At 34.4% G+C, this 27,313-nt stretch overlaps 1 protein-coding gene across 1 annotated transcript in view; it reads left to right on the top strand.

The window, feature by feature from the left end:
* The window catches only part of CDC27 (cell division cycle 27), a 63,569-nt gene that overhangs the window by 5,704 nt on the left and 30,552 nt on the right, over positions 1–27,313 (top strand). The window contains exons 2-10 of the mRNA XM_044673081.1: positions 3,036–3,161; positions 12,676–12,773; positions 13,826–13,980; positions 14,351–14,562; positions 15,210–15,324; positions 21,250–21,365; positions 25,054–25,153; positions 26,440–26,647; positions 27,091–27,263. Of these exons, the coding sequence (XP_044529016.1) occupies positions 3,036–3,161; positions 12,676–12,773; positions 13,826–13,980; positions 14,351–14,562; positions 15,210–15,324; positions 21,250–21,365; positions 25,054–25,153; positions 26,440–26,647; positions 27,091–27,263 (1,303 nt within the window). The remainder of the gene's footprint in view (positions 1–3,035; positions 3,162–12,675; positions 12,774–13,825; positions 13,981–14,350; positions 14,563–15,209; positions 15,325–21,249; positions 21,366–25,053; positions 25,154–26,439; positions 26,648–27,090; positions 27,264–27,313) is intronic.

Genomic DNA, 27,313 nt, shown 5'->3' with positions numbered 1-27,313 from the left:
TTAAACTAGTTTACCCAATTGTAGCACTTGTAACGTGTGACTATCCCCATATATGGAGACAGCCAAATGTGTAAATTCTGTTGCATCATTTTTGAAGATTCAGTAATGGTTTAGTAATGGACTTCCTAAGAAATACATATTGTGAAGAGCTTAAGCATTTATTTGTCCATAAACTAAATTTATGACTTAAAAAAAAGAAAGCTGAAAGCTTTAGAAAATTCCTGAAAAGTTTTTTTCTTTCTTTAAATTATTTTTTTTACATTATTTTTGTTTCCAATTATTTCTCATCCTCTTCTACCCAGCCTAAATTTGTAATGAAGATTTAAAAAAGAACAGAAAAAAATAGTTGGGTAGAACTAGCCAATACATTAGTTGGAACTACAATCCATGGAATATTCCATATGCATAGTTCTCTTACCTGCAAAGGAAGATACATTTTCTCATCTCTTCTCCAGTGCCATGTTTGGACATTATTATTATACATAATACATATTCTCTCTTTTTTTAATTTCCATTCATTGTTTTAGTCATTTTGTTGTTTTATTTTTCTGATTCTGTTTGCTTCATTCTGTATCAGTCATGTAAGTCTTCCTGTGCTTCACTGAAATCTTCATATTATCATTTCCTATAGTATAATATTCCACTTAAAAGTTTCTCACTGAGTAATTTTAACACTACAAAGCATCAAGAAATTAAATCCTGAAAACATTTCTATGCATTTATTTTGCTTATTGATTCTGTAAGTAGAAGTCTCGGATTAGACATTCTTAATCTATATTCAAATCAATTCATATAACACAAGAAATTAATCTCATATAAAATAACATTAGATTACCACCCTTTAGGTTGGGATAGTTATAGTTTTACATGCTTATATACATATATTTATATGTTTATAGTTTATAGTTGTGATAAGTTAAGTGGATTAGGCAAAAGATAAATGTTAGTGTTTTAGTAAAGTTAAGTTAGTAAAGAAAATCATTTATTTTTAAAAGTAAATTTAAAATATAATCCTTTATGAACCCTAGTTTCCTATTGGAAACAATTCTATATTGGAATTAGTATCCTGTTTTCTCATCCACCACGATTTTAAGAGATTGCTAAGTAGAACTTAATACAAAAATCTAAACTGGAAATCAGGAGATCTTAATTTTAGATTTGGTTCTGGAACTTACTATATGACTTTGGATAAGTCACTTCATCTATCTAGGCTCGTTTTCTTCATTTATAAATAAGAAAGTTGGACTTTACAGTCTCTCGAGTACTCTTACAGCTCCACACTTTGCAAAATTTATGATTTGTAACATTTTAGAAAAAGATGGCTGGAAGATGTAACAGTGATATATATATAATTTCCTTCCTCCCTCCCTGTATAATTGCCAAAGATAAAAAGACAACTGCCTCCACAAGAAGTTACCATCATATTTAAAAGATAGGATCTTTTGTCACTTCCTGCATCCACCACCAATTTGCATGTCCAGTCACAATAGACGATTCTCATAGTACTTCCTAGGAGGCAGTCAGTTGATTCTGATTATCACCCACTCTAGCACATGTGGATTACAGACCTTCCAAAATTAAAGGTGTTCTCACCTTTGGTGATTAAATCTAAAGATGGGCAGTGTAGACTTAATCTAATTATCACACTCCCTCCCCCTCTCTCCTCACTTTCTCCTCTCTCCTCCCTTACCTTCCATCTTTGAAACAATACTGTATATTGATTCCAATGTAGAAAAGTGGTAAGGGCTAAGCAGTGACTTGCCCAACCTCACATAGCTAAGAAGTATCTGAGACCATATTTGAACCCAGGACGTCCTGTCTCTAGGCCTGGCTCTCAATCTACAGAGCCACTTAACTGCCCTCCAAATCATGTAGTTTCAAAGAAATATAAGCAAATGACCGATTACTACTTGCCTAATATCAAGAAATTACAGTTAGTTTTATTTAGTGGCTGTTCCTATTTAATGAAATCACAGAGCTGCTATATACCATCAGCATTCTTAATATAGTACCATATAATTATTTTCCCAAGTAAAATTTATGTTGGCCAGTTTGCAGTTTGTTTGCTACCTAAAAAAAAATCTACAGATTCACAAAAATTAAAAGTATTAGTGTTAGAATCAGATGACTTAAGTTCATATCCTGGCTCTGCCACTTTCTAGCTGTATAACAAGCTGGGACAAATCTCTACACCTCCACCAGGAGTCTGACATTCTGTTATTAATTTGACTTGTTCTTTATTCAAAGGCAAAACTGAAATTTAAGAAAAGATCTCCCCATCCGTAAAATTTAAAAATACCTGCCTATGTAAAGTCCTCATCTACATAATATTTATATCAGTACTTTTTGTGGTAGCAAAGAACTGAAAACAGAGTAAATACCCATCAATTGGGGAGTGGCTATACAAAATGTGTAGCCTGAATATAATGAACTATTACAGTGCTGTAAGAAATGATAAATACAGAGAAGCATGGAAAGACTTATATGAAATAATGCAGAGTAAAGAAAACACAGCCAAGAAAACAATATAGACAATGACTACAGTAATGTCAATAAACAACTACTGCAAAATAAAAGTGAATGTTGCTAACCTACAAAGAACAAGTAATGTCCTAAAGAAGACATATGAGAAGATATCCTCATCCTATACCATTTGCAAAGATTAGAAGTCCCCAGGTGTGAAATATTGCATATATTTTCAAACTTTTTCTTCCCTTTTTTCATTAAGAAAAGCTCTTTATTGTATGAGATGACTCTGGGAAGGGGAGGAAGAAGCATGTTGGGAGAAACTTTGATGATATAAAAGAAAAGATATAAATAAAAATTTATTTTTTTGAAATTGCCTACCTTTTCTTCTCATAACCCCTAGAAGAGCTGTATACCTTAGGTTACCCTAGCCTACTTCAGGGTAGAGTCAGATAAAGGTTGGTTGGTTTCTGACAGACTATTACTTTTTCTGTTTCTATCCCTAGTAGGAGGTTGGTAATTGAAGCTATCTTTATGACTTTATGCCTAAATTCATGTTTTATTTTAAGGCTTGCTGAGGGGGAACAGATCTTGTCTGGTGGAGTTTTAAATAAGCAGAAAAGCCATGATGATATTGTTACGGAGTTTGGTGATTCAGCTTGCTTCACACTTTCATTGTTGGGACATGTATATTGGTAAGTGAAAATGACTTTAACTGTGGAACTCTTTGATTGTTTATAATAAAAATGTCAGTTTTGCCTAAATTAACTTATTTATTCAGTGCCTTACCAATTAAACTAATTGTTTGCAAACCATGAATTCTTACAGGTCTAAAAAGTGGTATTGATTTAGCTTATTTTTTTTTTTCAAAAACCATGCAATTCATCTATTACTATAATCATCTGGTTCCAGGCTCTTGGGGTATATAAATATAATAAAGATATTGGCCTCTGTCTAGTTGATTCTTTTTATAATTTCCAGATTATATATTATATCTTTCCCTTACCTTGAAGGGAAGAATGTCAAAAATGTAGTTTATTGAAAGGGAAGAAAAAGGTAAGGAAAAGTATGAAAAACTTAAAACTTTTCTCTAAGTTTAAATATCTCCCCACTTTATGTAAAGTACTTTTGATTCAGACCTTGCTAGAATTCTGGAAAAGTCTTCTTCTTCTTCCTCCTTGCCTCCTTCTATTAGAAGTTAAATGACTTGCCCGGGGTTCAGGGCCAATATGCATCAGAAGTGGGGCTTGAAACACAATTCTTCTGGCAGAAACAGCCTAGCTATCTGCCACATTGCTTTTTAAATATTTTTTAAGGAAAAATTTACCTAATTGGTATAGAATGTTTTCCCCATCTCCAATATATTTTTATTTATTTCATTAAATATCAATTACATATAAAAATTTTTTCTAAAATTCTCTTATTAAAATTTTGAGTTCAGAATTCTCTCCTTTCCTTTCTTCCCTCCCCACTTACCTTCCTCTAGAAGACAAGCAATTTGATACAAACATGTGAAGTCATACAAAACATATTTTCCTTATTAGCCATGTTGCAAAAGAAAACACAGACCAAAATATTTAAACAACAACAACAAAAAAAAAACAGAAATAAAACAAGTGAAAAACTATACTTTAATCTGTCCTCAGACTCCATCAATTCTTTCTCTGGAGGTGTATAACATTTTTCATCATAAGTCCATCACAATTGCCTTTATCATTATATTAATCATTGTACTGTATCATTATATCAATCAGAATAGCTAAATCATTCATAGTTGATCATCAAACAGTATAACTGTTACCATGTGCAATGTTCTGATGGTTTTGCTCACTTCGTCTTTGTATCAATTCATTTTGAGTTTTCCCAGGTTTTTTGGAAACCATCTTGTTTGTCATTTTTTAAAAATAAAATGAAAATTTATTAATATTCATTTCTTCTTAAAGTTTGAGTTCCAAATTCTCTTACTTCCTCTTATCCTCTGAGAAGACAAGTGATACATCAATTATACATGTGAAATCATACTAAACATTTCTATGTTATCTATATTTTCAAAGAAAGCAACAAAATAAAGAATGTGAAAAAATTATACTTCAGTTTGGACTCAGTTCATCAGATTTCTTTCTAGAAGAGGATGGCATTTTTTTTCCATCATAAGTCCTTTGTAATTGTCTTGAATCATTATGTTGATCAGATTAGCCAATCTCTCATAGTTGATCATCATTTAGCATTGTTGTTACTGTACATAATGATCTCCCAGTACTTTTCACTTCACTTTGCATCAATTCATATAGCTCTTGCCCTGTTTCTCTGAAATCACCTGCTGTTTCATTTTCCACAGCACAATTGTAATTCATTATAGTTATATGCCACAGCTTGATTTATCCATTCCCCAGTAGGGGGCTTCCCCTCAATTTCTTTGCCACCAAAAAAGAGCATCTATGAATATGAATAGAATTTTTTCTTTTTTCTCTTTAGGATATAGACCTAATAGTGGCACAGTTTTATGGCCCTTTGGACCTAGTTCCAAATTGTTCTCCAAAAGGGTTGGGCTAGTTCACTACTCCACTGACAGTTTTTTCCTCATCCCCTTCAATAGTTGTCATTTCTGCTAGGTACAAGGTGATACCTCAGAACTCTTTTAATTTACTTCTTTCTAATCAATAATGAATTAGAGCATTTTTTATTTGACTATAGATAGCTTTGATTTCTTCTTCTGAAAGCTGTTTATATCCTTTTACCATTTATCAACTGAGAAATAGCTCTTATTTTTATAAATTTGACTCAGTGCTTTATTCACTATTTATTTGAGAAATAAGGTCAGAGAAACTTGCTATAAAGTTTTTTGATATTACTTCATTGTCTGTAGTACCTTTTAACAAAATGTAGTTTTCCTGATTATCATTTTTAATTAGATCTCTTTTTGCTTTTGCTTTGTTTGAGATGATTGCTACCCCTGTCTTTTTTTAAATTTAGCTGAAGCATATTAGATTTTGCTTCAGCCCTTTATTTTAATTCTGTGTGTATCTTTCTGTACATGCTTCCATTTTATGGGTGAGCTTATCCTATTCACATTCACAATTATAATTACGAACTGTATATTTCCCTCTATCCCATTTTCTTCTGTTTCTTCTCTCTTTTTAAAAAATCTTGTCCCTCCTCAAAAGTCTTATTTTACTTCTAACTACTACTTCCCTTAACCTGTTCTCCCTTTTTTCATTCATCCCCCCCACCCCACCTCTTACCCTTTCCCCACCTATTTCCTTACTGGGTAAATTATATTTCTATACATAATTGAGTATATGTGTGCATATGTATCTATACATGTATATGTATGCACATACATATATATATACACATACACTCTTCCCTTTTTGAACTAATTCTAATGAGTGAAGTTTAAATTTTGCCCACCACACCCTCCCCATTTTCTCCTCCACTGTAAAAGCTCACTCTTGCATGCCTCTTTTATGTGAGAAAATTTTCCTTATTTTACTTCTCCCTTGCACATCTCTTTCATTTCTAGATTTTTCATCAGGAATGCTTAGAAGTCCTCTATTCCATTAAATATCTATTTTTTTTCCCCCTGAAGGATTATACTCAGTTTTTCTGAGTAGGTTATAGGCTCCCTTGACTTCTGGAATATCATTTCAAGCTTTCCACTCTTTTAAGGTGGAAGCCCACTAAATCTTGTGTGGTCCTGACTCTTGACTTCATAGTATTTGAATTGTTTCTTTCTGAGTGCTTGAAGTTTTTTCCTACTTTGACTTGGGTGCTCTGGAATTTGACTATAATATTCCTGGCAGTTTTCATTTTGGGATCTTTGATCTTGGCCCTTTCTTTAATTATGTTCCGGTAGTCCAATAATTCTTCTTTTTTTAATTAAACATTTACCCTCTGTCTTAGAATCAATATTGTGTATTGGTTCCAAGGCAGAAAAACAATAAGGGCTGGACAATGGGGGTTAAGTCCCTTGAGTGACTTATACAGGGTCACATAGCTAGGAAGTAGTATGATATCAGATTTGAACCTAGGACCTCCCATCTCTAGACTGGCTCTCAATCCACTGAGCCACCTAGCTGTTCTCTTCTTTAATACATTTCTAATCTGTCCTAAAATATTATGTTGCTCCAGTTGGGGATCATTAAAACTAAAAGTTTTAGAATGGATGATAGGATGCTTGGTTTAGTTTTATGCATTAAAACTATTACAACTTTAAAAAAAAAGACTCTGGCTTAAATATTCTAATATATGTCTGTGAAATATTCTTAAGGATTTTATATTATTTTGAATTTTCTTTATATTATTTTGTATTTTGACTAAAGAGCCCATTGCAAGGTTTCTCTAGACTTTGTGAATTGTATAAGAGGAATTTTTTTTTTAAATCAAATCAGTCTGGAAAAACTAGCATCTTTTTGGCTCTTTTAAATCCAGTTGGCATAAATATATCTATAATTTTAGAGACTTTTCTTCTTCCCTTAATTGATGCACTATCTCACATAAGAATTTTTAGTTAATTATAGGTAATCTAGGTAATAATCACCAAAATAATGCTACCACTGACCTGTCTCTTCCTTAATGTCTTTCCTTCCCATACATTACCATGAATGAAATAGGATTTATTAATCGTTACACTGTGCATAAGTTCTATGTTAAGAAGTGGGGATACAGATACAAAATCAAAGCCAATCTAATAGCTAACATCTAGATAGCACTTAATATGTGCCAAACAATGGGGAAAGCACTTTATAATTATTATTTCATTTGATCCTCACAATAACCTTGGGAGGTAGGTGCTATTGTTTTACAGATGAGGAAACTGAGGCAACAGAGTTTAAGTGGCTTGCCCTGGGTCACATAGCTACTAAGTGTCTGAAGCAGGATTTGAACCCAGTATTCCTTACTACAGGCCTAACTTTCTATTTGCTGTGTCACCTAGCTCCTATAGATAATAGCCGAATATTATAATAAGGTCCCCCTGCCTTGTGTATATCATTGTAATCAATCTTTATTGAGCTGCCAAAGTGATTTTCCTATAGTACAATAGATTGGGTGATACCTGTTTGTCTATTGGTCTGTCTTTCAGGTTCCTCCCTCCCCACCTTCAGTGCCTCCTCTTGCCCCAAGGATCAGATTAAAAGTCCTTTGGCATTTAAAGCTTTTCTCAATCTATCCCCCCTCCTACCTTGCCAGTCTTTTCATGCTCTTTATACCCTTCCACACTTGTTCCTCAAAAATGATACTCTACCTCCCCATTTCTGTGCATTTTCACTGACTCCTTCATGACTGGCATGTTCTTCCTCCTTTCTTCAAGAAGCCTTTCCCTCTTCCCTCAGGTTCCTGTGACTTCACCTTTCAGATTACCTTTCATGTACTCTGTATATATTTGTATGTACCTTATTATTTTCATGTTTCTTTCTACTCTTTAGAATCTGAGCTCTTTGAGTGCAGACACTATTTTTGTCTCTATATTCCCTGTTTTTAGTATAGTGCCTGCCACATAGTAAAGCCTTATTACATGTTTTTTGACTGACTGGTAGATTTATGGGTCTCTTCAAATAACTTGGTTTTTTTGGAGGGCTGTAGTTAGTGATAGAGACTTGGAAGTCATAAATTTTAAACCACAGAGCTTTTCTTTTTCAAAGATGAAAATTCCATGACATTTTATCAGTTTTGTTCTTCAATGGAGGATTGGGGCATGTTGAGGTTTAAGTAATTGTGCCTTTTCTGGGAAGGAGTTGAGATTTCTTTCCTCTTCTTGAAGAAAAAAAAAAGACCTAATGAACTGGAGAATAACTAGTTCTAGTGGGTGTTAAGGAGATAAAATAATAGAGGAAAAATCCAACTTGAATCGACAGGTCTGTGAAACTTCATTATCTTAGCTAGTATATTCTTATGTCTTTGTAAAAAGTAGACATCCCTGTGATGCTTTGAGAGTGTGAGGCAACAGTGGTCTGAGAGCATGCTAGATGGTGTTTTATTACAGTTAAGCAACCTTGACATAAGTAGAGAGAGAACAGAATAGTTTCCTTCTCCTGGGGAGATTTTATTACTTGTTCTAATAGAAGTAGCAGATGAAAATAGACTTGAATTCCCAGGTAAAAACAATCTTATTTACGGTGACTAAAACTACACTCAGTGTTTTAGGTGCATATTTCCCACAATTCTGTACATGGAGGCAATATGTATTTTGTTTCAGTTTCATTTCTGATAGTGCCCAGAATTTAGTTGATTCTTTTTGGGGAGAAGATTAGACAAAGAGTAGAAAATGGAGATAGAGGGTTGCCAGAATATATTAATTTTAGGAAATAGAATGAATTTTAAAGATTTTTCTGAACCATAAGCTTCAGGTAACTTCCATCATAACCAGAGGCTTAAAATGAGTTCTTGAGAATGAATGAAAAACTACTTTTTAAACATTTACTATGTTCAAAACCCTTTGCTAAGTGCTGGGGATACAAATAGAAAAGCAAGACAGTTCTTGCTTTCAAAGAGCTCATATCTTGATGGGTGGAGACAACACATTTAGGAGAGTTAGTTGTAGGGCAAATGGAAAGAACTAGTGGTTCTTGGGATGCAGCATCTTTAGTAATAGTTCTATTGATAAAACCAGCTTCCCTAGTTTAATTCATTTGACAGTGGCAAGGAATTTGGTAATAATGTCTTTTTCTATGTATTCAGTAGCTATAATTACTGACGAGGCAAAGTTTGCATCCTTAGGCAACATCTGTTCTGAGGGAAGATTGTTGTTAAGGTTTGTACTACCTACAACGTAGTTCTTTTTATCTCCTCCTTTTGCCAGTGTATGGTGGTAGAAAGAATGCTAGATTTGGTATTAGGAGAGACCCGAGTTTAAATCCTGGCTATGTAAACTTAAGGCAAAGTCACTTCCTTTCACAGACTCAGTTTCTGAATATTACAGAATTTATGGGATGAGAGTACTTTGTGACTCTTAAAAGCATATTATAGGGGACAGCTGGGTAGCTCAGTGGATGGAGAGCCAGGCCTAGAGACGGGAGGTCCTAGGTTCAAATCTGGCCTCAAACACTTCCCAGCTGTGTGACCTTGGGCAAGTCACTTGACCCCCATTGCCTACCCTTACCACTCTTCTGCCTTGGAGCCAATATTGACAGAAGGTAAGGGTTTAAAAAGAAAAGTATATTATAAATTAGAGTGATTGTAGTATATTGGATATACCAATAATGCCACCTCTATGGTTAATCTTCATAACTTCAAATCTAGCCTCAGATACTAGCTTTGTGACCTTGAGCAAGTCATATAACCCTATTTGCCTTAGTTCCTCATCTATAAAGTGAGCTAGAGAAGGAGATGGCAAATCACTCCAGTATTTCTGCCAAGAAAACACCAAATGGGGCCATAAAGAGTCAGATATGACTGAAATGACAGAATAACAATAGTAATGCACTGTCACCCATTTAAATAACCATTTAGAGTGTGAGATATTTTTCTATAGTTTGAAGCAATTCTTCAGTACAAATTATTTGCATTTGCATCCCCAGCTCTTTACATAGTGTCTGGCATAGGGTAGGCTTTTAATAAGTGCTTGTTGATTGATTAAACCAAATAATTCACTGCTATACATCTTGACTTGAATCCAGCATAACTTGGCTTACTTAGTAACTGGTTTTTCCATGTTATATTAATATATTTATTTCACATATAATCTGACTTACTTTTTTAAAGCCCTTATTCTGTTTTAAAATCAATACTAAGTATTGACTCAAGGCAGAAGAGTGGTAAGGGCTAGGCAGTTGGGGTTAAATCACTTGCCTAGGGTCACACAGCTAGGACGTATCTGAGGCCAGATTTGAACCCAAAACCTCTAGACCTGGCTCTCAATCCACTGAGCTACCTTCTTGCCCCCTGACTCATTCATAACACTAGAGTCTCCTAGTTGGGGAGTCTCCTAAGTTGGATTTCATTTACAACCTCTCCATTTTATATGTAAACTACAGTTTCCAAATCTGGGAAACCCAATCTCCTCAATTACTTGTTTTTTCCCATGGAATCTCTCCAGCATCTCCTTTTAATATTTACATATCTACAAAGACTCCTTTCTTATTCTTTTGTCTTGACAACCATATCAACTCTCTTTTTAGTATGTAAGTTCCTTGAGAGCAGAGACTGTTTAAATTTTGTTTTCATATTCTTAGTGATGAGTACAATGTCTGTTAACATAGTAGGCACTTACTAAGTGTTAATTGATTTTATTCACTAAGCATTTGATGCCCACCTTGTTGCTCAGAATAGCCTGCAATCGGAAATCCAAATAATCACTTTTTTCTTCCTATTCCCCATAGACCCTCCCTCCTCCCCTTTCCCCTTTAAGTTTGATAATTGTTTCCCATTAGCAAATATCACATTTCAGTGTAAGGAATATTGGATTAAGAATCAGAAAAGATCTGAACTATTTACAGTAAAGGAAACTGAGGTGGACAGATGTTAGATGACTTGTCTAAGATCACAGAGCTAGTAACTCTCTTGAGTTCAGATTTGAAGTTAGGTCTTTCTGACTCGAGGCCCAGAACTGCACCACCAAGCTGCCTCCAAGGTTGTTGTTAAGCATCAAATTATGTATGTATAGAAAACTCTTTGTAAACCTTAAAATGCCAGCTGTGATTATTATATTGCCTGTCAGTCACCTCTTGGCTCATTATAAAATGAGTATTTTAAATCCCATCTTCACATTTAAATCAGCATTCTTAAACATTTTTTGGTCTATAGTGGAAAGGTAGAACAATTATTATGTATCTATGAAAATCATAACATATGTCATTAGGTTACCATAGTTTCCCTCCCAACCACTTTCTTATATTTAGCTCATCTTTGGCCTATCCATAACTAAATATTATTCATCTTTATCTTTACATCTGTGTTAGTCTCTATCTCATGTGATCCCATGGTTCTTTGATAATTCTGTATTATAGGATTTAAGTAACCTTTGTTATGTAGCTTTTTTAAAAAACTAGGTGGATTATGTCTATTCCTTCTTTAAGTGTTTATGAAAATAAATATTAGTTTGACTTATGAAACATGGGTTTCCCTCCCACAGAAAAATTTACCTTTTGCCCAATTGGTTATACATTTTGAAAATTCATTTATTTTACATTCTATTATAGATTCTATTATCTACCAGGTTTGAAAACAAACAATTTTTGAGCTATAGAATTAAATTCCTGCAAAGAGATGTTATATTGACAATTAATTCAATTGTTAATCCAATTCAACAAACCTTCATTAAGTGTCTAACAAAAACAACCTCAACACTAAGCATTTAGTTTGTGCCTGGCTTGGTCCTATGGCCCAATAGCCATTAATATTGCTATGCATTTCAGTTAATAGCTTTTCAGTTTTTCTTTTAAACTTTTGGTTGGATGCCATCTGATATTTCACAGATCCTTAAAGTTTTACAAGAAGCATTCCCATGTTAATTTTCCTTGACATCTCTGATTTTTCCCAGCTTTCTTCAATAGAAGAAAACTTTTTAACAATTTGACACACAGATCATTTTATGTCCCTGTCTAGACAAAAATAATAGCTAGTGTTTATATAGTAGCTTGAAAAGTTTGTAAAATGCTTTTTATGTTATCTCATAAATCAGTATATCCCCGATCTTCTGTAATATAAACCTTTTAATGACTACTTTGTAAATAAGGATAGCAAAATTGTTCGGCCCCTTTCATTACACAAAACCCCTTTTTAAGAGCTATCTTAAATTGTGACAAGAGCTTTTATAGTCACAGTAAAGTCAAATGATAGATACATTCCTTTCAGATATGCTGTGATTTAGCCACCTTACGGCTAGCTACTAGTCTTTCTCAGAAGTTAAGAATAAGGTTTGAATACCTTAATGAATTATTTCCCTTTAGGGTTTGAATTTGTAAGGTGTTTGATAGGAAAGAAATAGCTAGCATTTTGTATATCAGGGAGGTGGTGGATAGCTCATTTAATTTTATTCAAGTTTCTCCTAATTTAGGTGTATGTGTGCTTCCACCTGACAGCTGGTTTGAACTGACCTATTGGAGTCATAGTTGAAGGGTGATAAGTAGGGGGAATTGACACTTCAGGGAAGCATTGAGGAAGAGGACCCTTTGTGCTTACTAAGGTGTATCTTTTTCTATTCCGTAATTATCTTTATTCTAAATGTTTTGGGTTCTCTTTTTTGTTTAAACTATTTGTTTTTCTCTACAGCAAGACAGATCGGCTTGCCAAAGGATCAGAATGTTACCAAAAGAGCCTTAGTTTAAATCCTTTCCTCTGGTCCCCTTTTGAGTCATTATGTGAAATAGGTAGGTTTGTAGAGGTGGGTTTTTTGTTTTACCCTTATGCTTTTTCTTTCTTTCTTTTTTTAATGAGGAAAAACTATCTGCATAAAAGTTTTTTTTCCTAAATCCTACTGAGAAAAGATGATGGATAGCATGATCATCAAATGGGGTTAAATGCTTTTTGAGACTTGATTTAGTGATATACTCATACTTGAGCTAAATATCTCGTGACTTTTTATGGTAAATTTGGTAGAAATATTAAATTATTAATCTTTACTTATTTAGAACTTTTTAACATTAACTATAGACTATTTCTCACATTGGTACTAGCAATCCAGCCCTGGCAAGGTGTGTACTTATTAACTTTCAATAAAAATTATTCATAGAATTTCAAAGTCTAAAACCGTTATGTGGATAAAACACAAATCAGTGCTTTAAGTGGGGAGGAGAAGTACCCAAATATTTTAGGATGACTGGAAGATCAGTGGTGTCAAACTTGAATAGAAACAGAGGTCACTAACTTATATGTAAGGATTCCTGTGGGCCTTGTATTAACTTAGAAGAGCACATATTAATATCATCTATGTTTTGTTGTATTTTTATTTATTTTTGTTAAATATTTCACAATTGCATTTTAATCTGGTTGGGGCCACATTTGAAAGTTCTGTGCGCTTCTTGCAGCCATGTCTTTGACACCTGCTATAGATATACTTTTAATGTAATATCATATCCTCTTCACTCCATGGGATTTTAGGTATGATTAAATTGCTTGCTGTGAAATAAATAACCGCTATCCCTTCTGTGTGTACCCTCATCACTAAAAAACAAGTGCAAAATGGTGTCATTGTAGTCTGATTGGCCCATATTTTCAGCTTTCTTTTAGGAAGACAAATCTAAGCAATTGAAAGATGGTGGGAGGGGTTGGATTAAGATGGAAAATATAAAATAATTTGCATTGGTCAGTGAATTTTAAGCTTGTGTACTTCCTAGGTATTAGTTCAGGTTAATTGTGTTTAAATTTGGAAAAATTTAACCTTTTTAACTTCGCCGTGGGGGTGGTCATTTTGTCTTCACAGGTGAAAAGCCAGATCCTGACCAAACATTTAAATTAACATCGTTACAGAACTTTAGCAGCTGTCTGCCCAACACTTGCACAACCCTAGTATCTAATCACAATTTATATCACAGACAGCCTGAGACAGTTCTAATGGAAACACCCCAAGATACAATTGTAAGTCTATTGAACACTATTGTTTTCAAATTTTAATGTTATACAAATTTAGAATCATTGATATAAACTAAGTATTACATGTTAATTGGCACGATAACATGAGAGATAGCTTGTGTGCAAAGTGCTAAACCAAGAATCGGTGAGACCTGACTTTAAGTCCCATCCCAGATACTAGCTATGTGATCCTGGGCAAATTATGGAACCTCTCTCAGCATTGGTTTCCTCATTCGTAAAATGAAAATGATATTTCTAGAACTGCACAGGTTTATTGTCAAATGAAATAATATATGTAAAGTACTTTGCAAATTTGCAAAATGTGTAAAACATCACATGTGTCTGTTATTATTATCGTAGAAATTTTCTGTTTCAGGAATTAAACAGACTGAATTTAGAATCCTCCAATTCAAAGTACTCCTTGAACACAGATTCCTCAGTGTCTTATATTGATTCAGCTGTAATTTCACCAGACACTGTCCCCCTTGGAACAGGAACTACCATACTGTCTAAACAGGCTCAAAATAAACCAAAAACTGGGCGGAGTTTATTAGGAGGACCAGCTGCTCTTAGCCCTTTAACTCCAAGGTAAGGCAAACAATGCTTACTTTGTGCTGTACTATAGCAGTTAACTTAAGTGCTACTAAATACTGAAGCAAATGTTGAATCAACTACTGATTTGTTTTGTTTTCAGATAATGAAGTAATTAAAATGTAATAAGTGCCATTTTCTAATTGGATTATTAAATGTTGGATAAATTAAAATACTCTTAATGGTCTGCCTACAATTTGCCAAAATATGTTAGAGAAAGTAGAAAGGAGTTTGAGAATCCATGGAAACCTCCAATTTGGGGGGTATGCGTGTGCATGTGCACATATGGGCACGTGCTCTTGGTTAGAATTGTCTTGACTTACTTTCTAATACAAACTGAAGTTCACTTATTCCAATGGATTGAAAATTGTTACCATCATTTAGAATGAGTCTTTTATGAAAACAACTTTCTAAATCTATTCAAATATTTACTTCTGTTAGCAGTTCCTACACAATTTAATTTTCTTGCTATATTTTTAGACTTATGTAGAATTCAATTCACAGTCACCACTTACTGCCAAGCTGCCCCACAATTCCTCGCTGTCCTTGGCTATTCTCTTCCTTTTAGACCTTCTGATAAATATTCTCTTGCTTTTTGTATGACTTAATGACTTATTGACATCTTGATTTCATCCTCTTCTCAGTTTTGGGATACTGCCACTAGAAACTCCAAGTCCTGGAGATGGATCATATCTACAAAACTACACCAACTCCTCTTCTGTAATTGATGTGCCATCCACAGGAGCCCCTTCAAAGAAGGTACCTTGCCTTTGGAATGCTGTTATGATCTTGTTTGAAAATAATTAGTTGCAAATTCTAGTCAGTTTACAAAATTAGCATGTCAGAAAGAGTCTTAAACAGTGTGAAAATTGACTTTTTGATGTTTCCATTGTGACAGAGGAATCATGATAGCATTTCTTTAAGGGGTTGTATAACTAAAAAGGGTTGGAGGCCTTCCTTTAGTGAAATATTGGTGACCTGGGAACTTGAAATTAGGCTTTCTCCTTATAAACTGCATTAGTTTACACATAAATTTAAATAAGTTATTAGTGTCTAAAACAAAAACCTCACAGTCCCACAGCTCATTAAATTTAATTCATTAATCAATATATCTGTATATTTTTAGTACTTTATTTATGAGATTCCCCAATCATCTTAATATCACTTTTAGCAAAATTAACTTATTTTTAATAGCTTTGTATACAGAGGCAAAATATTCTCTAAGAGTTTGGCCTGCTGTTCATATTTTCATCATTTTATAGCAATAATACAATTCCTCTATATTCTAAAAAGTTTACTATAAATGCTAACTACTACATTTTAATTTTATATTAGAAGTTAATAAAACTATACATTAAAATTAATTTCTAATTTTATGTTGAAATTTAGTTATAATTATGTGGGGTTTTTTTAGTCTTTATCTTTTTTAAATAACTAAGGAGTTTTAGGTGGAATGTTTTTTTCTTGCTTCAACTGTCTTAGAGCCAGAATGAATGTTTCTTGGATGTTCCATTCTTTTTTTTAAGAAAGAAATAATTTTAAATACTTTTCAGATTAACACTTCTGAAAGAAATTCTGCAAAACTAACATAACTAGTGAGTAGTCAAATTAAATATATACCTTGGAAACTTTTATTTTATATAACTCATTCAAGAATATATAAAAATTTGTCACCCTAACCAAACCCTATAATCAGGCTAATATGTCAAGGAAGAAAACGAGCTCTTAGTCTGAAAAAAAAGAATTGGAGTGGAGTTAGAAAAGCTGTGTGATCTTAACTAATCAACCAACCCACAAACATGCACTAAACAATTACTTTGTGCCTGGCATAGTGCAGATTGCTAGAGATGCAAAGAAAAAAGCAAAAACAGCCTCTATCCTAAGGAGTTTACATTCTAATGGGGATGATAATGTGCACATAACTAGGAAAATACAAAGTACCTGAAAAGTAAAAGGAAAGTGGCCTTAGAGGGGAAGACAGCAGCTTGGGGAGCCAGGTAAGGTCTCCTATAAAATAAGGCATTTGAACTGAGTCTTAAAAGAAGTCAAGGATGCTAAGAGACACAGATAAGGAGTAGAGGCAATCCATATATGGGGAAAATCCAGTGCAAAGGCAATAGAGATGGGAATTGAAGAATCCTATGTAAGGAACAACAAATAGAACATTGTGGCTAGAACATGCAAGTATCTGGAGGAGAATACCATGTAAGAAGACTGAAAGAGTTGTGAGGAGCTTTAAATGCCAGGTGAGTTTATAATGGATGTTAGAAGTAGGTAACATGGAACCACTGGGGTTTAATTGAGTGTGGTGGTTGGGGAAGGAGGAGGGTAGGTACACTTCAGGAAATTCATTTTGGCAGCTATGTGAAGGAATATATTGGAGAGAGGAAAGTCCTGAGCCAGGAGATCAATTAGAAGACTTATAATAGTATAGGTGAGAGGTAAGGAGGACCTGAACTAGGTGATGACCATGTGAGTATAGAGAAGGTGCAAATGAGAGATGTTGTGGAGACAGAAATGGCAAGATTTGACAATTAATTTGATTTGTGTATGGGGTGAGTGAAAGTGACTAGTACAGATCAACAATGTGGTTGTAAACCTGAGTAACTAGAAGAATGATGCTATCCTCAAAACTGATAAAGAAATTTGAAAGAAAGGTGGGTTTGTGGGGGAGAGAGAAGAGTTCTCCTTTGGACATGTTGAGTTTGAGATGACTATGGGGCAACCAGTTTGAAATAGAAACAGGATAGATACTTATTGATTGATTTAAACTCTCTGGGCCTAGTTTTTCTCATCTGTAAAATGAGAAGGTTGAATTAAGATTCTCAAAAAATCTTTCCAAACTCTAAACTGATATGATTTATAGTCTAATTTAGCTTAATCTGAGTACTGAAACTCGTGTACATTTACTAGGAAAAGGTCATCAGAGCCATTCATACAATGTCAAGAGCCATTCTCTAGGCTAAATAAAAAGTATGTATTCTGTATCTAAGAATATATATATTTATAGATGAATGTTTTCCCTTTTAAAGGAAAAATTTGAGATATATAAATGAATTAGCCCAGAATTAATTTATTCATTAATTAAAACCAAATCTCTAAGTCCCTGAGTTTATAAATGGGTTGTGTTCCAGAAGTTCCTCATTTAACTTAGTTGTTTAAAATTTGGTATGCATTTTCCCACAGAAATCATGTTTTACTTGGTAATTACTTTCCTGGGTAGGTTCCTCTAAAGCTTGTTTTAACATATAATAAATCTCAGTTGTAGTAACAATAGAGTTTGGAGTCCTGAAGATCATGTCCAACAGGAAAGGAGCAGAATAAAAGATCATTCCTTCACCTTTCCTAAGCACTTGGATAGCTGTAGGCAAAAAAATTTTTAATGGTTAGATTTAGTTTTGGTATCTTCCCCAACCCCCTTTTGTACCCATCTCTCCCAAGTGCCCAGTGTTCTTATGTTGCCTTTAGTCTCCCCCTTTGTCAGTCTACTCCCCTATGTCTCAATTCACCATCTCTTTAACTTTCCAAATCAAAATATCCTTCCCAGTATACCACATTCTTATTTGTTGTCTCCCTAATAGAATGTAAGCTCCTTGAGGGCAGGGTCTGTCTTCTCTTTTATTTTTTATCTACAATATATAGGATAGTGCTTGGCATACAGTAAGGGCTTATCTTTATCCCATAAATCTTTCCCTTTCCCCTAATTTCCAATTAGAGAAAAGCTTCTCAGATATTTCTCATTAAATTTTGAATAACTGTCTTTTATCCTTTCTGTAGTTATTTGTAGTTTTAGCTCAAATGAATCTTTATTTCAGTCAGTGTGAAATTAAAGTGAAATTAAAAACTCAGTCACTTTTAACTTAATTTTAAGTGGTGATTATGAAGGGTTCCTGCATACCTCACTTTCCCATTAAGCTGTCCCTGTTTAGGGGTTTACTCCTGGACTTAGGTCCCCAAAACTGTACCTATTTTTTCCCTTTTTCTTCACTCCTCCATTTATGAACTCACAGATTTTCAAAAAAGCTCTTAGTGTTTTAACAAGAGCTCATATGGCAATGATAGGGCCTCTCGTATAAGAGGGTAATTAGTGATGAAAACTCTTAGGAATATGGAGGAATTGCTTATAATTATATTATTATTATTATTGCATTTTGAATGGTTATGAAACCTAATTTTTAGTATTCATCAAATTATGCTGTTTTAGGAACTATGGAAATATAAATAAAATATAAAGTGTGGTCCCTTCCCAAAGAAATTAGATTATAATTTAGGAAATAGGATTAGCCTTTCATGGAGCAATTTTTTTATTAAAAATTAGTTAAGAGTTAATTAGTTAATTAAATAGCTAATAATTAAGAAAATTAATGCTTCAATAGACCTATATGAATTTGAATATCTAATTAAAAGTAATCATACTTAATTTTAATATTTTTAAATAGAGTCTTTTCTATGCTCTGAACAGAGTTAATCTTAGGTAGTAATAGGACAGGTTTGAGTAAACAAGTTGACACTAGATCAGAGAGAACTTTAAAAAACAAATAGAAGCCAAAGTAAGATAGCTCAGTGACCAGCCAGTCCTCAGAATAGGAGGTCCTGGGTTCAAATTTGGACTCAGACATATCCCTAGCTGTGTGACCCTGAGCAAATCACTTGACTCCAATTGTCTAGCCCTTACTGAGCCTTCTGCCTTCGAACTGATTCTATGTATCAATTCAAGATGGAAAGTAAGAGTTTTTAAATTAAATTAAAAAAGCCAAGGAGAAGAATAGACAATAGAAGCAGTTGAAATATTCTATAGGCATATGAGTTTTTTGGTTTGGTTTGATTTTTGTATAGCAGAAATTATGAAATTATTGTTTTAAGAAGATAAATAGCAGTGGTATAGAAGAGAGTGGTGTTTTAGAAGCTAGCAAAGAGGTTGTTGGAGTAATCTAGGCATGAAATGAAATACCACATCATGGGAAATTTCAGAAAAAGAAGTAAAAGATTTACACAAAAGATAAATATTTTAGTAGGCCATGGGTGGCTGCACGTCAAAAGAGTGAGATTAAAACTGAGTTGGGGAAATAAAATATATAGAGAATACAAGAGTTAGAACAACAATAGGACAAAGGCCAGATAAATTGAAATCCAGGGAATTCAGATAATTGAAGGGTCAAGTAACATGGGAAGTCTAAAGTTATGAAGAAAGTCACCAAATAGGAATTCTATAAGAATTAAAGGAGGTAGAGAAATACATATTATCAAATTATCAAATATCAGGTAATTTGTCAGCATCCCAAAGACCACAGATATTAAAGAAGAATCAAGGGATAAAGCAAACAAGTGAACAGGCATATAAAACATAAGTATTATGGCTGCTGTTATTTCCCCTCTCATCTTGGTGAGTTGATCCTAAGTAAGCCTGGATAGAGGCCTTCAGGTGATGGCAGCTAAAAATAGCTAACCTGGTAGTGAGTATGAGGCCTCTTCTGGTAGCTGAAAGAAAGTCAATTTTGACTCCCAGGGTTTGAACATGGTAAAAGAATGATGGTGAACTTGATTTTGAATATAGTTGATCTTAAGATAAGACTTTCAAGTGTTTAGTAAGAAGCTGAAAATAAGGGAAAGGAGTCAAATCTAATTATGGATGATTTGGAATTATCAATAAATATGGGAGAAGTCATCAAAACATAAGAGTTCACTTTAGAAAAAGGGCTGAGTGAATAGTGTTCTGAGGGAGAAGGAATAGAAGTTAGTTGAAGAAACAGGGAAATAAGGATAATGTTCCTAAAGGGTCAAGGGGGAAAAATGTTTCTAGAAGTTGGGGGCAGAAGGATAGTCAGCAGTGTCAAATAATGACCTAGAGATATAAGCAGAATGGAAACATAGAAAAAACAATTGGACTTGACAAGAAGGTGGTGTCAAGAGCCTATAAGGTGATGGGGACCAGACAATTTCAAATCGTGGAAGGTTGGGCTGAGGAATGGGAAGTGGACTGGCAGAGGTGGGGAGAAGGGAAAGGGAGTAGAAGTAGCAAATATAATACATTTGTTTAAGAAATTTGACAGTGAAAGGAAGTTTAGAAATAGACTTTGTAGAAAGGGAACCGCAAGGTCAAGTGAAGGTTTTTTCCAATCTAGGAGAGTCAGTGGAAGGAGAGAGATTGGAGATGCTGGAGAGCAATGGATAAGTTCAGGAGCAACGCTACTCAGAAATTGGGAAGTATTGGGATAGAGATCTTTCCTTCATAAATTCTTGTAGTACTTATTATCTATACTACTTATTTGACCCTTAACCGACATTCCTTTGTATTGTTCCTTTTTATATATTGTCCCCCGGTTTAGATTGTAAGTCCCTTGAGGGCAGGGACTGTGTTTGATGACTCTTTATATCCCTAGCTTAGGAGCATAGTTCCCTGCCCATAAGTACTTAATTAATATGTATAGATGCCAGTAGAGAAGTTTCCTTCTCTGTGTGATGAAAGAAGTGGTATAGAAATGAAAATATTTTGAGAGGAAGGTGAAGATACTATGCCAGAGCTAAGGTGAAATAGAAAAAATGATTTAATGCTCTAAGCTACAACAGTGGTCATATATACTATAAGACCTTTGTACATGTATCTGGAAAAATATATGACTAAGTTTGTGATTCACAGTACAATTATTGCCACAATAGCAAACATAAAAATTTTGTGTTATGCAGTCTGTTGGCAGAATCAGCCAAGCTGGAACAAAGTCTGTCTTCTCACAGAGTGGAAATAGTCGAGAGGTAACTCCAATCCTTGTTGCACAAACACAAAGTTCTGGCCCACAGACAAGGTATTTATTGGTATTTTTCTCCTACATTTATATAGTTTTCTTTGCAATTCTCACCCTGAGGCACCATGGTTTTTCATAGTTTCTTGATCTAGGGCAGGTTTTGACTTCTCCAGTGCTTGAAAATCCCCACATGACTTTTTTAAAATATGGAATTGCCTAGCTTTGAGTTTTTATGCAACTTTATATAATTTAAATTGAATCTGAAGCAAAACTGTACTGTCCTTGCTTCAGTAAAATGATTAAGCTTGCAGAGCTAGTATATTTTAAACCTTTTATTGAATGCCAATAGGAATTAATAAAGGACTATCAACTATCTAAAACATCTTTTAAGCTAATTAGTCATCATGTAAATTTACACTCAAAGTAAACATTTCTAACTGCCCAGATAAAATATTTTCTGCCTGTTTATACAAGCATTTTATTTAAAAGGTTGGTTTTTATTGGCAGTCTACTCTTCCCTGTGTTTGATTTCTGGTAACTGCCAGAATGTAAGACTGAGGAATTTTTCTTAAAAGAATTTATATATGAATGGGGTTTACATTCCTGATTTGACACCAAATACATCATAAATGTGAATAATTGTATGTCATAACAAAGCTATAACAACAGGTGAACAGCACCCCTATTAGTTAAAATATTAAACTTCTATTCTGACATAAAGTAGACTTGACTACAATAAAAATAATAATACCTGATATTTATGTAATACAAGTTTACAAGATTTATCACATTCAGGCCTCATAACTGCCTGAGATTAGGTAGGCAATATACCAGTTATTATACCCATTTTACAAATAGTGAAACTGAGACTCTAATAAGATAGTAACTTACCTATAGGTCACTTAGCTATTGTGTTAGATTTGAACCCAAGCTTCTCCTGACTCTGCCTTGATTATAAGAGACATGTAAAACTACAATCATACTTTATAAAAAATTTTGACCTGATGTTATTATGATGACTAGAATAAATGTAAAAGGCTTAATTTAATAATAACCCTGTTTGCTTTCTTAGAATTGGGGGGGGGGATTAGGCATGATTTATATAGCACCTTAAAAAAAAAGTTTCTCAGCAATGTGAGATGCTTACTTTTTCCTCTTGACATAAATTGTCTTTATTGACCTTCAGGATTTTTCTTTATTCATTCTCCTTGAGAATCTATTGACAGCTGTTAGAGAATTTCAGACTTAAAATTAGAAAGTCATAAAAACAAGGTGTTAAGGACTCCCCAAAATTTGGAAATTTTACCTCATGTCTCCCAGAATCAGTTGATAAAATTAGCTTTGGATAGCATCCTGATTTTTCTTGTTCCTCCCCAATGATGGAATAAAAACATTTAGAATTGGTATATGAATCCAAGAGAACAAATTTTGAGAAGCAAGGAAAGATGGATTACCTTTGTTGTTGTTTAGAATGGTATTTCTCCTATCAGATTATCTTGGCTAAGGGTTTTGGTATTAATTTGAACTTGACTTTGATTTCAATAGTGTCACTTTTTAGCAGTGATCATACAATTTTAGTTATGCAGATTCCCATTTACACTGTTTTTATATGTATGTGCTTGAAATAGCATTACCAATATTTCAACTCACTTGCTGCATACCTTCACATGTATAGGCTAACTACCTGGCATTTTATTGATTTTGTTTTCCTTTGTAGTATCCAGGGACTTTGTAACCACCAATGTCTTAGGCAAAACTGCCAAGAACAGGACATTTCTTTTTGGCACCCTTTTTGTCTTAACAAACCATTCCTTCTACCCCTTACCCTACAACAGCATTCTCAAGTATCCAGAGTCCTCTTTTTGTGTATCCCCTTCCACAAATAGCTTCTCATGATCTGTTTTCCCTGATTGTTAACTCTTTTAAAAACTTCTTTCTTCCTACCCCTTCTCTCAAAACCAACTAATCTTTCAAAATTTCCCTCTAGCCATCAGAGGATTTCAAAAGGTTTTTTCTGACTGGAGTTCTGATTTAAAACACTATCGTTTATAATTGAGGATGACTGATCAATAGGTTTTCCTTCCCAAGGGATATCTGCATTTTATAGGGAAGTTTGTCAACTCAAACAAATATCTAATCAGATGATGGCATAGGAAAAATATTTTTTAGTAGGGGTATACTTTTCTGGTGTCCATTATCTGTTCTAGGCTTCTGCTACTTCCCAAAGACAAGATAATGGGATAAGCTCCATATTTTCCCAGAAGAGGTTGAGATAACTCTTCCACCTTTCCTTTTTTTTCTCCCCATGTTCTGATATCTGTTCTTCTTAACTCCTACCTTTAACATTACCAGTGTACTTTTTATGAGAGGTTTATGAACACAACTATTTCATTCCATGGGCTTAAATTTGCCATTGTATTGTCAACAATGCCCAGACGTAATCTTCCAGTGGGCCTGAAATGAACTTTCCCCTGCATCCCCCTCCAAAACCCTTTTCTTCCTTCAATTTGCCATCTCTTCTGTAAATCTTTCCCTTATACTTTGGTTAGCTATGATTCCTCACTTTTTCTTAAAGCACTTTTACCTTTCCTCTGTACTCTCTTACACTTTTAGCTATTTGTGTATTTGTCTTGTCTTTCCTTTCTTTTCTCACCCCAATCCTCCATCCCTCCCATACACATACACATAATATATTAGATTGTAAGCTCCTTGAAGAGCAGGAACTGTGTCTTTTTTCATCTTTGTATCCTGGCACATAGCATAGAGCCTCATAAGAGTAGTTAAGGCATAAATATTTGCTGAATTCATCTAAGGCATTGATTTCCTGTGTAATTTGGGAAATTGTAATATTATATAGTAAAAATATGCCAGAATGGCTAATAATAATATTAATTTATATTTGTCTAACACCTTCTAGTTTTCAAAGCTCTTTCACATATATTGATTCATTTAATCCTCACAGAAATCCTGTGAGTATCTCCATTTTACAGATGAGGAAACTGAGGCTCAGAGCAGTTAAATGACTTACCCAAGCTTAACTGGCTTGTGAGCTTGGCATAGTCTTCTGACTCCTAGGCTAGTATTTAGTTAAGCACAAAAAAGCCTTGTGGTGATGCATTCTTGTGGATTGAAGAATTCCTTTGAGTAAGTGATGTACATGTTTAACATTAGTGCTTATATTAGCAGCAAGTTTAGAATGTGTTCTTGACCCAGCTGTTTTCCTATTTCCTCAGACTTACCATAATACTAAAGACAGATATTAAAATAAAATGGATTATGAGTGAACTCGTTGCTTTAGAGCATGGGTCGGCAATGTATGGCTCTTAAGCCATATCTGGCTCCACCTCCCGACCAGCCAGTCTGGGCAGAGCCCCAGGATGTGCCCCAGGGGGCCCTTCAGCCCCCACCCCATATTCCAGCGCCTTCTGCCTCCATCCTCCTCCTTCTGCAGGCGTTTACGGCTCTCACGGCCAAAAAGGTTGCCGACCGTTGCTCTAGAGTTTTAGTGCATATTGTGAAGTTTGGATTGACAATTTCACATAAAGTGTTGAGAGTTACTCTCTGTGCCTCAATAGTGTTACTGTAACATATCAAGTTTAAATGTTACAGTTTCATAGAAGTACAGAAGAAAGCCAAAGTCATTACCTCTTGAGTTCAGGTCAACTTTTCTTGATATTTCTTGAATTGGAACAATAATTAGCATTTTAACTTTCAAGTCATTTTTTTTAATTAACTTTTTTTTTAATAGTACAACACCTCAGGTATTGAGCCCCACTATTGCTGCTCCACCCAATGCACTGCCTCGAAGAAGCTCACGACTTTTTACTAGTGACAGCTCTACAACCAAGGTAACTAATCTGTTTGACACTTGCTACACTGCAGAATTTCTATTCATTGAATCTTCCATCTCTAGTAGGCAATTATTTCCTTAAGTGGACATTTTGGAAGTTAAAATAATTATGGAAACGTCTAGGTATTAAAATATCTTTCTCTGTCTCTCTCCCTCTCTCCCTTCTTCTCTCTCTATCCATCTCTCTGTCTCTGTCTCTGGCTGGAAATGAAATCTGCCACTCATAAGCCTGATACCAATACAGATATGGAAGCTTTAGCCTGCTCTTTGTTTCTGAGGCAGTTTGTCCTTCCTTAAACAGCCAGATGACTTAGATACTTGGCTTCACTGCACCTCTAGCTCAGAATTCCCCAAATCAAGAGATCCATCAACCTCTCTCAGTACCAGTAGCATGCACTGCCCTGCCTGGTCTTGAAAAACTATCTAACAAATCTTGTGGGCCCATTATAGGTTATATACATAACCTATTATTTATATATATATATACATATATATATATATATATATATATATATAACCCTCTATAGGAGGGGCAACATGGTATGGCACTTAATGAAGACCAATTAATATTGGCAGTTATTTCATTTGCCTTCAAGTACCTATGTGATATTTCATACACTTTTCTTCTTCTTTTGAAAAATAAATTCAAACATATGATGTACTTGCCACCAGCAGTTATATTTTATATTGACTGATTATAATGACTAATCAGTCAGTCTGCCCAGTGTTGCATTTAAAATTAGTGACTATGGGGCAGCTAGGTGGCTCACTAGATAGAGAGCCAGGCCTGGTGACTGGAAGATCTGGGTTCAGATCTGGCCTCAGACACTCCCTAGCTGTGTGACCCTCAGCAAGTTACTTAACCCCAACCACTTAACCTTCATTACTCTTCTGCCTTGGAACCAACACTTGTATTGATTCTAAGACAGAAGGTAAGAACTTAAAAAATAAAATTAAATTAACTAAAGAATATATTCTTTGTGGGAAAAGTCTATTTCCTGAGGGAAAATTTATGTGAAAATTTACATATCACAGTAAAAGCACTGATGGCCTTAGGAAGAAGCTAATAGCTAGTGCCAATTAATTCATGAAAAACAATATAGAATTTGTTCGAATATATACATCTCTTTGTACTTCATTTATTTGGGAAACACAGAGGGTGTCCCAAAAGTCTTAGTATGGTTTGGGGCTTTAATAGCTAAAGCTTAAAACCACATTTAAGTCTTTTGGGACAGCCTGTATGGTACACTATAATAAAAGTTTTTTTTTTTCTTTTTTTTGCAGGAAAATAGTAAAAAGTTAAAAATGAAGTTTCCACCTAAAATTCCAAATAGGAAAACAAAAAGCAAGACTAATAAAGGAGGAATAACTCAACCAAACATCAATGATAGCCTGGAAATTACAAAATTGGATTCTTCCATCATTTCAGAAGGAAAAATATCCACTGTAACACCACAGATCCAAGCTTTCACTATTCAGAAAGCAGCAGCAGGTCTGTTTTAAGTCTTTTATAACATTTTGAAATTCATTTCAAATAGATTCACTTGCCACTTTAAATTATTTATGCTGCTTTCATTCAAATGCCCCAAAGTCTTCTGAAACTATTCCTTCCTCAAAATTGTTCAGTCATTTAGTTGTGTCCGACTATTCGTAGACCATACTGTCCATGGGGTTTTAACTTGGAAAGATACTGGAATGGTTTGCTATTTTCTTCTGCAGTGGATTGAGGCAAGCAAAGGTTAAATGAATGCCCAGGGTCACACAGCTAGTAAGTCTGGGGCTAGATTTGAACTCAGATCTTCTGACACCACATTCAGCACACTGTCCACTGAGCCACCTAGCTGCCTCTTTCATAGAAGACCAACAGGCTTTTCAGTACATATATACTGTTCTATTGTGCTCTTTTGCTTTATTTACTGTATTGTTTTCTCCTAGAAGGTTTGATGAGCCTTCTTCGTGATATGGGAAAAGGCTACTTAGCTTTGTGTTCCTATAACTGCAAAGAAGCGATAAACATTCTGAGCCACCTCCCGTCTCACCACTATAACACTGGTTGGGTACTATGCCAGATTGGAAGAGCATACTTTGAACTGTCCGAATATATGCAGGTGAGTTTAGAAACTTAAGTGCACACATTCACACAATCTTTTGTAGGCTG

Source organism: Gracilinanus agilis, chromosome 4 (assembly GCF_016433145.1).
Source record: "Gracilinanus agilis isolate LMUSP501 chromosome 4, AgileGrace, whole genome shotgun sequence".
In the NCBI taxonomy this organism is placed as follows: Eukaryota; Metazoa; Chordata; class Mammalia; order Didelphimorphia; family Didelphidae; genus Gracilinanus; species Gracilinanus agilis.
This window is presented reverse-complemented; position numbering and strand designations above follow the sequence as displayed.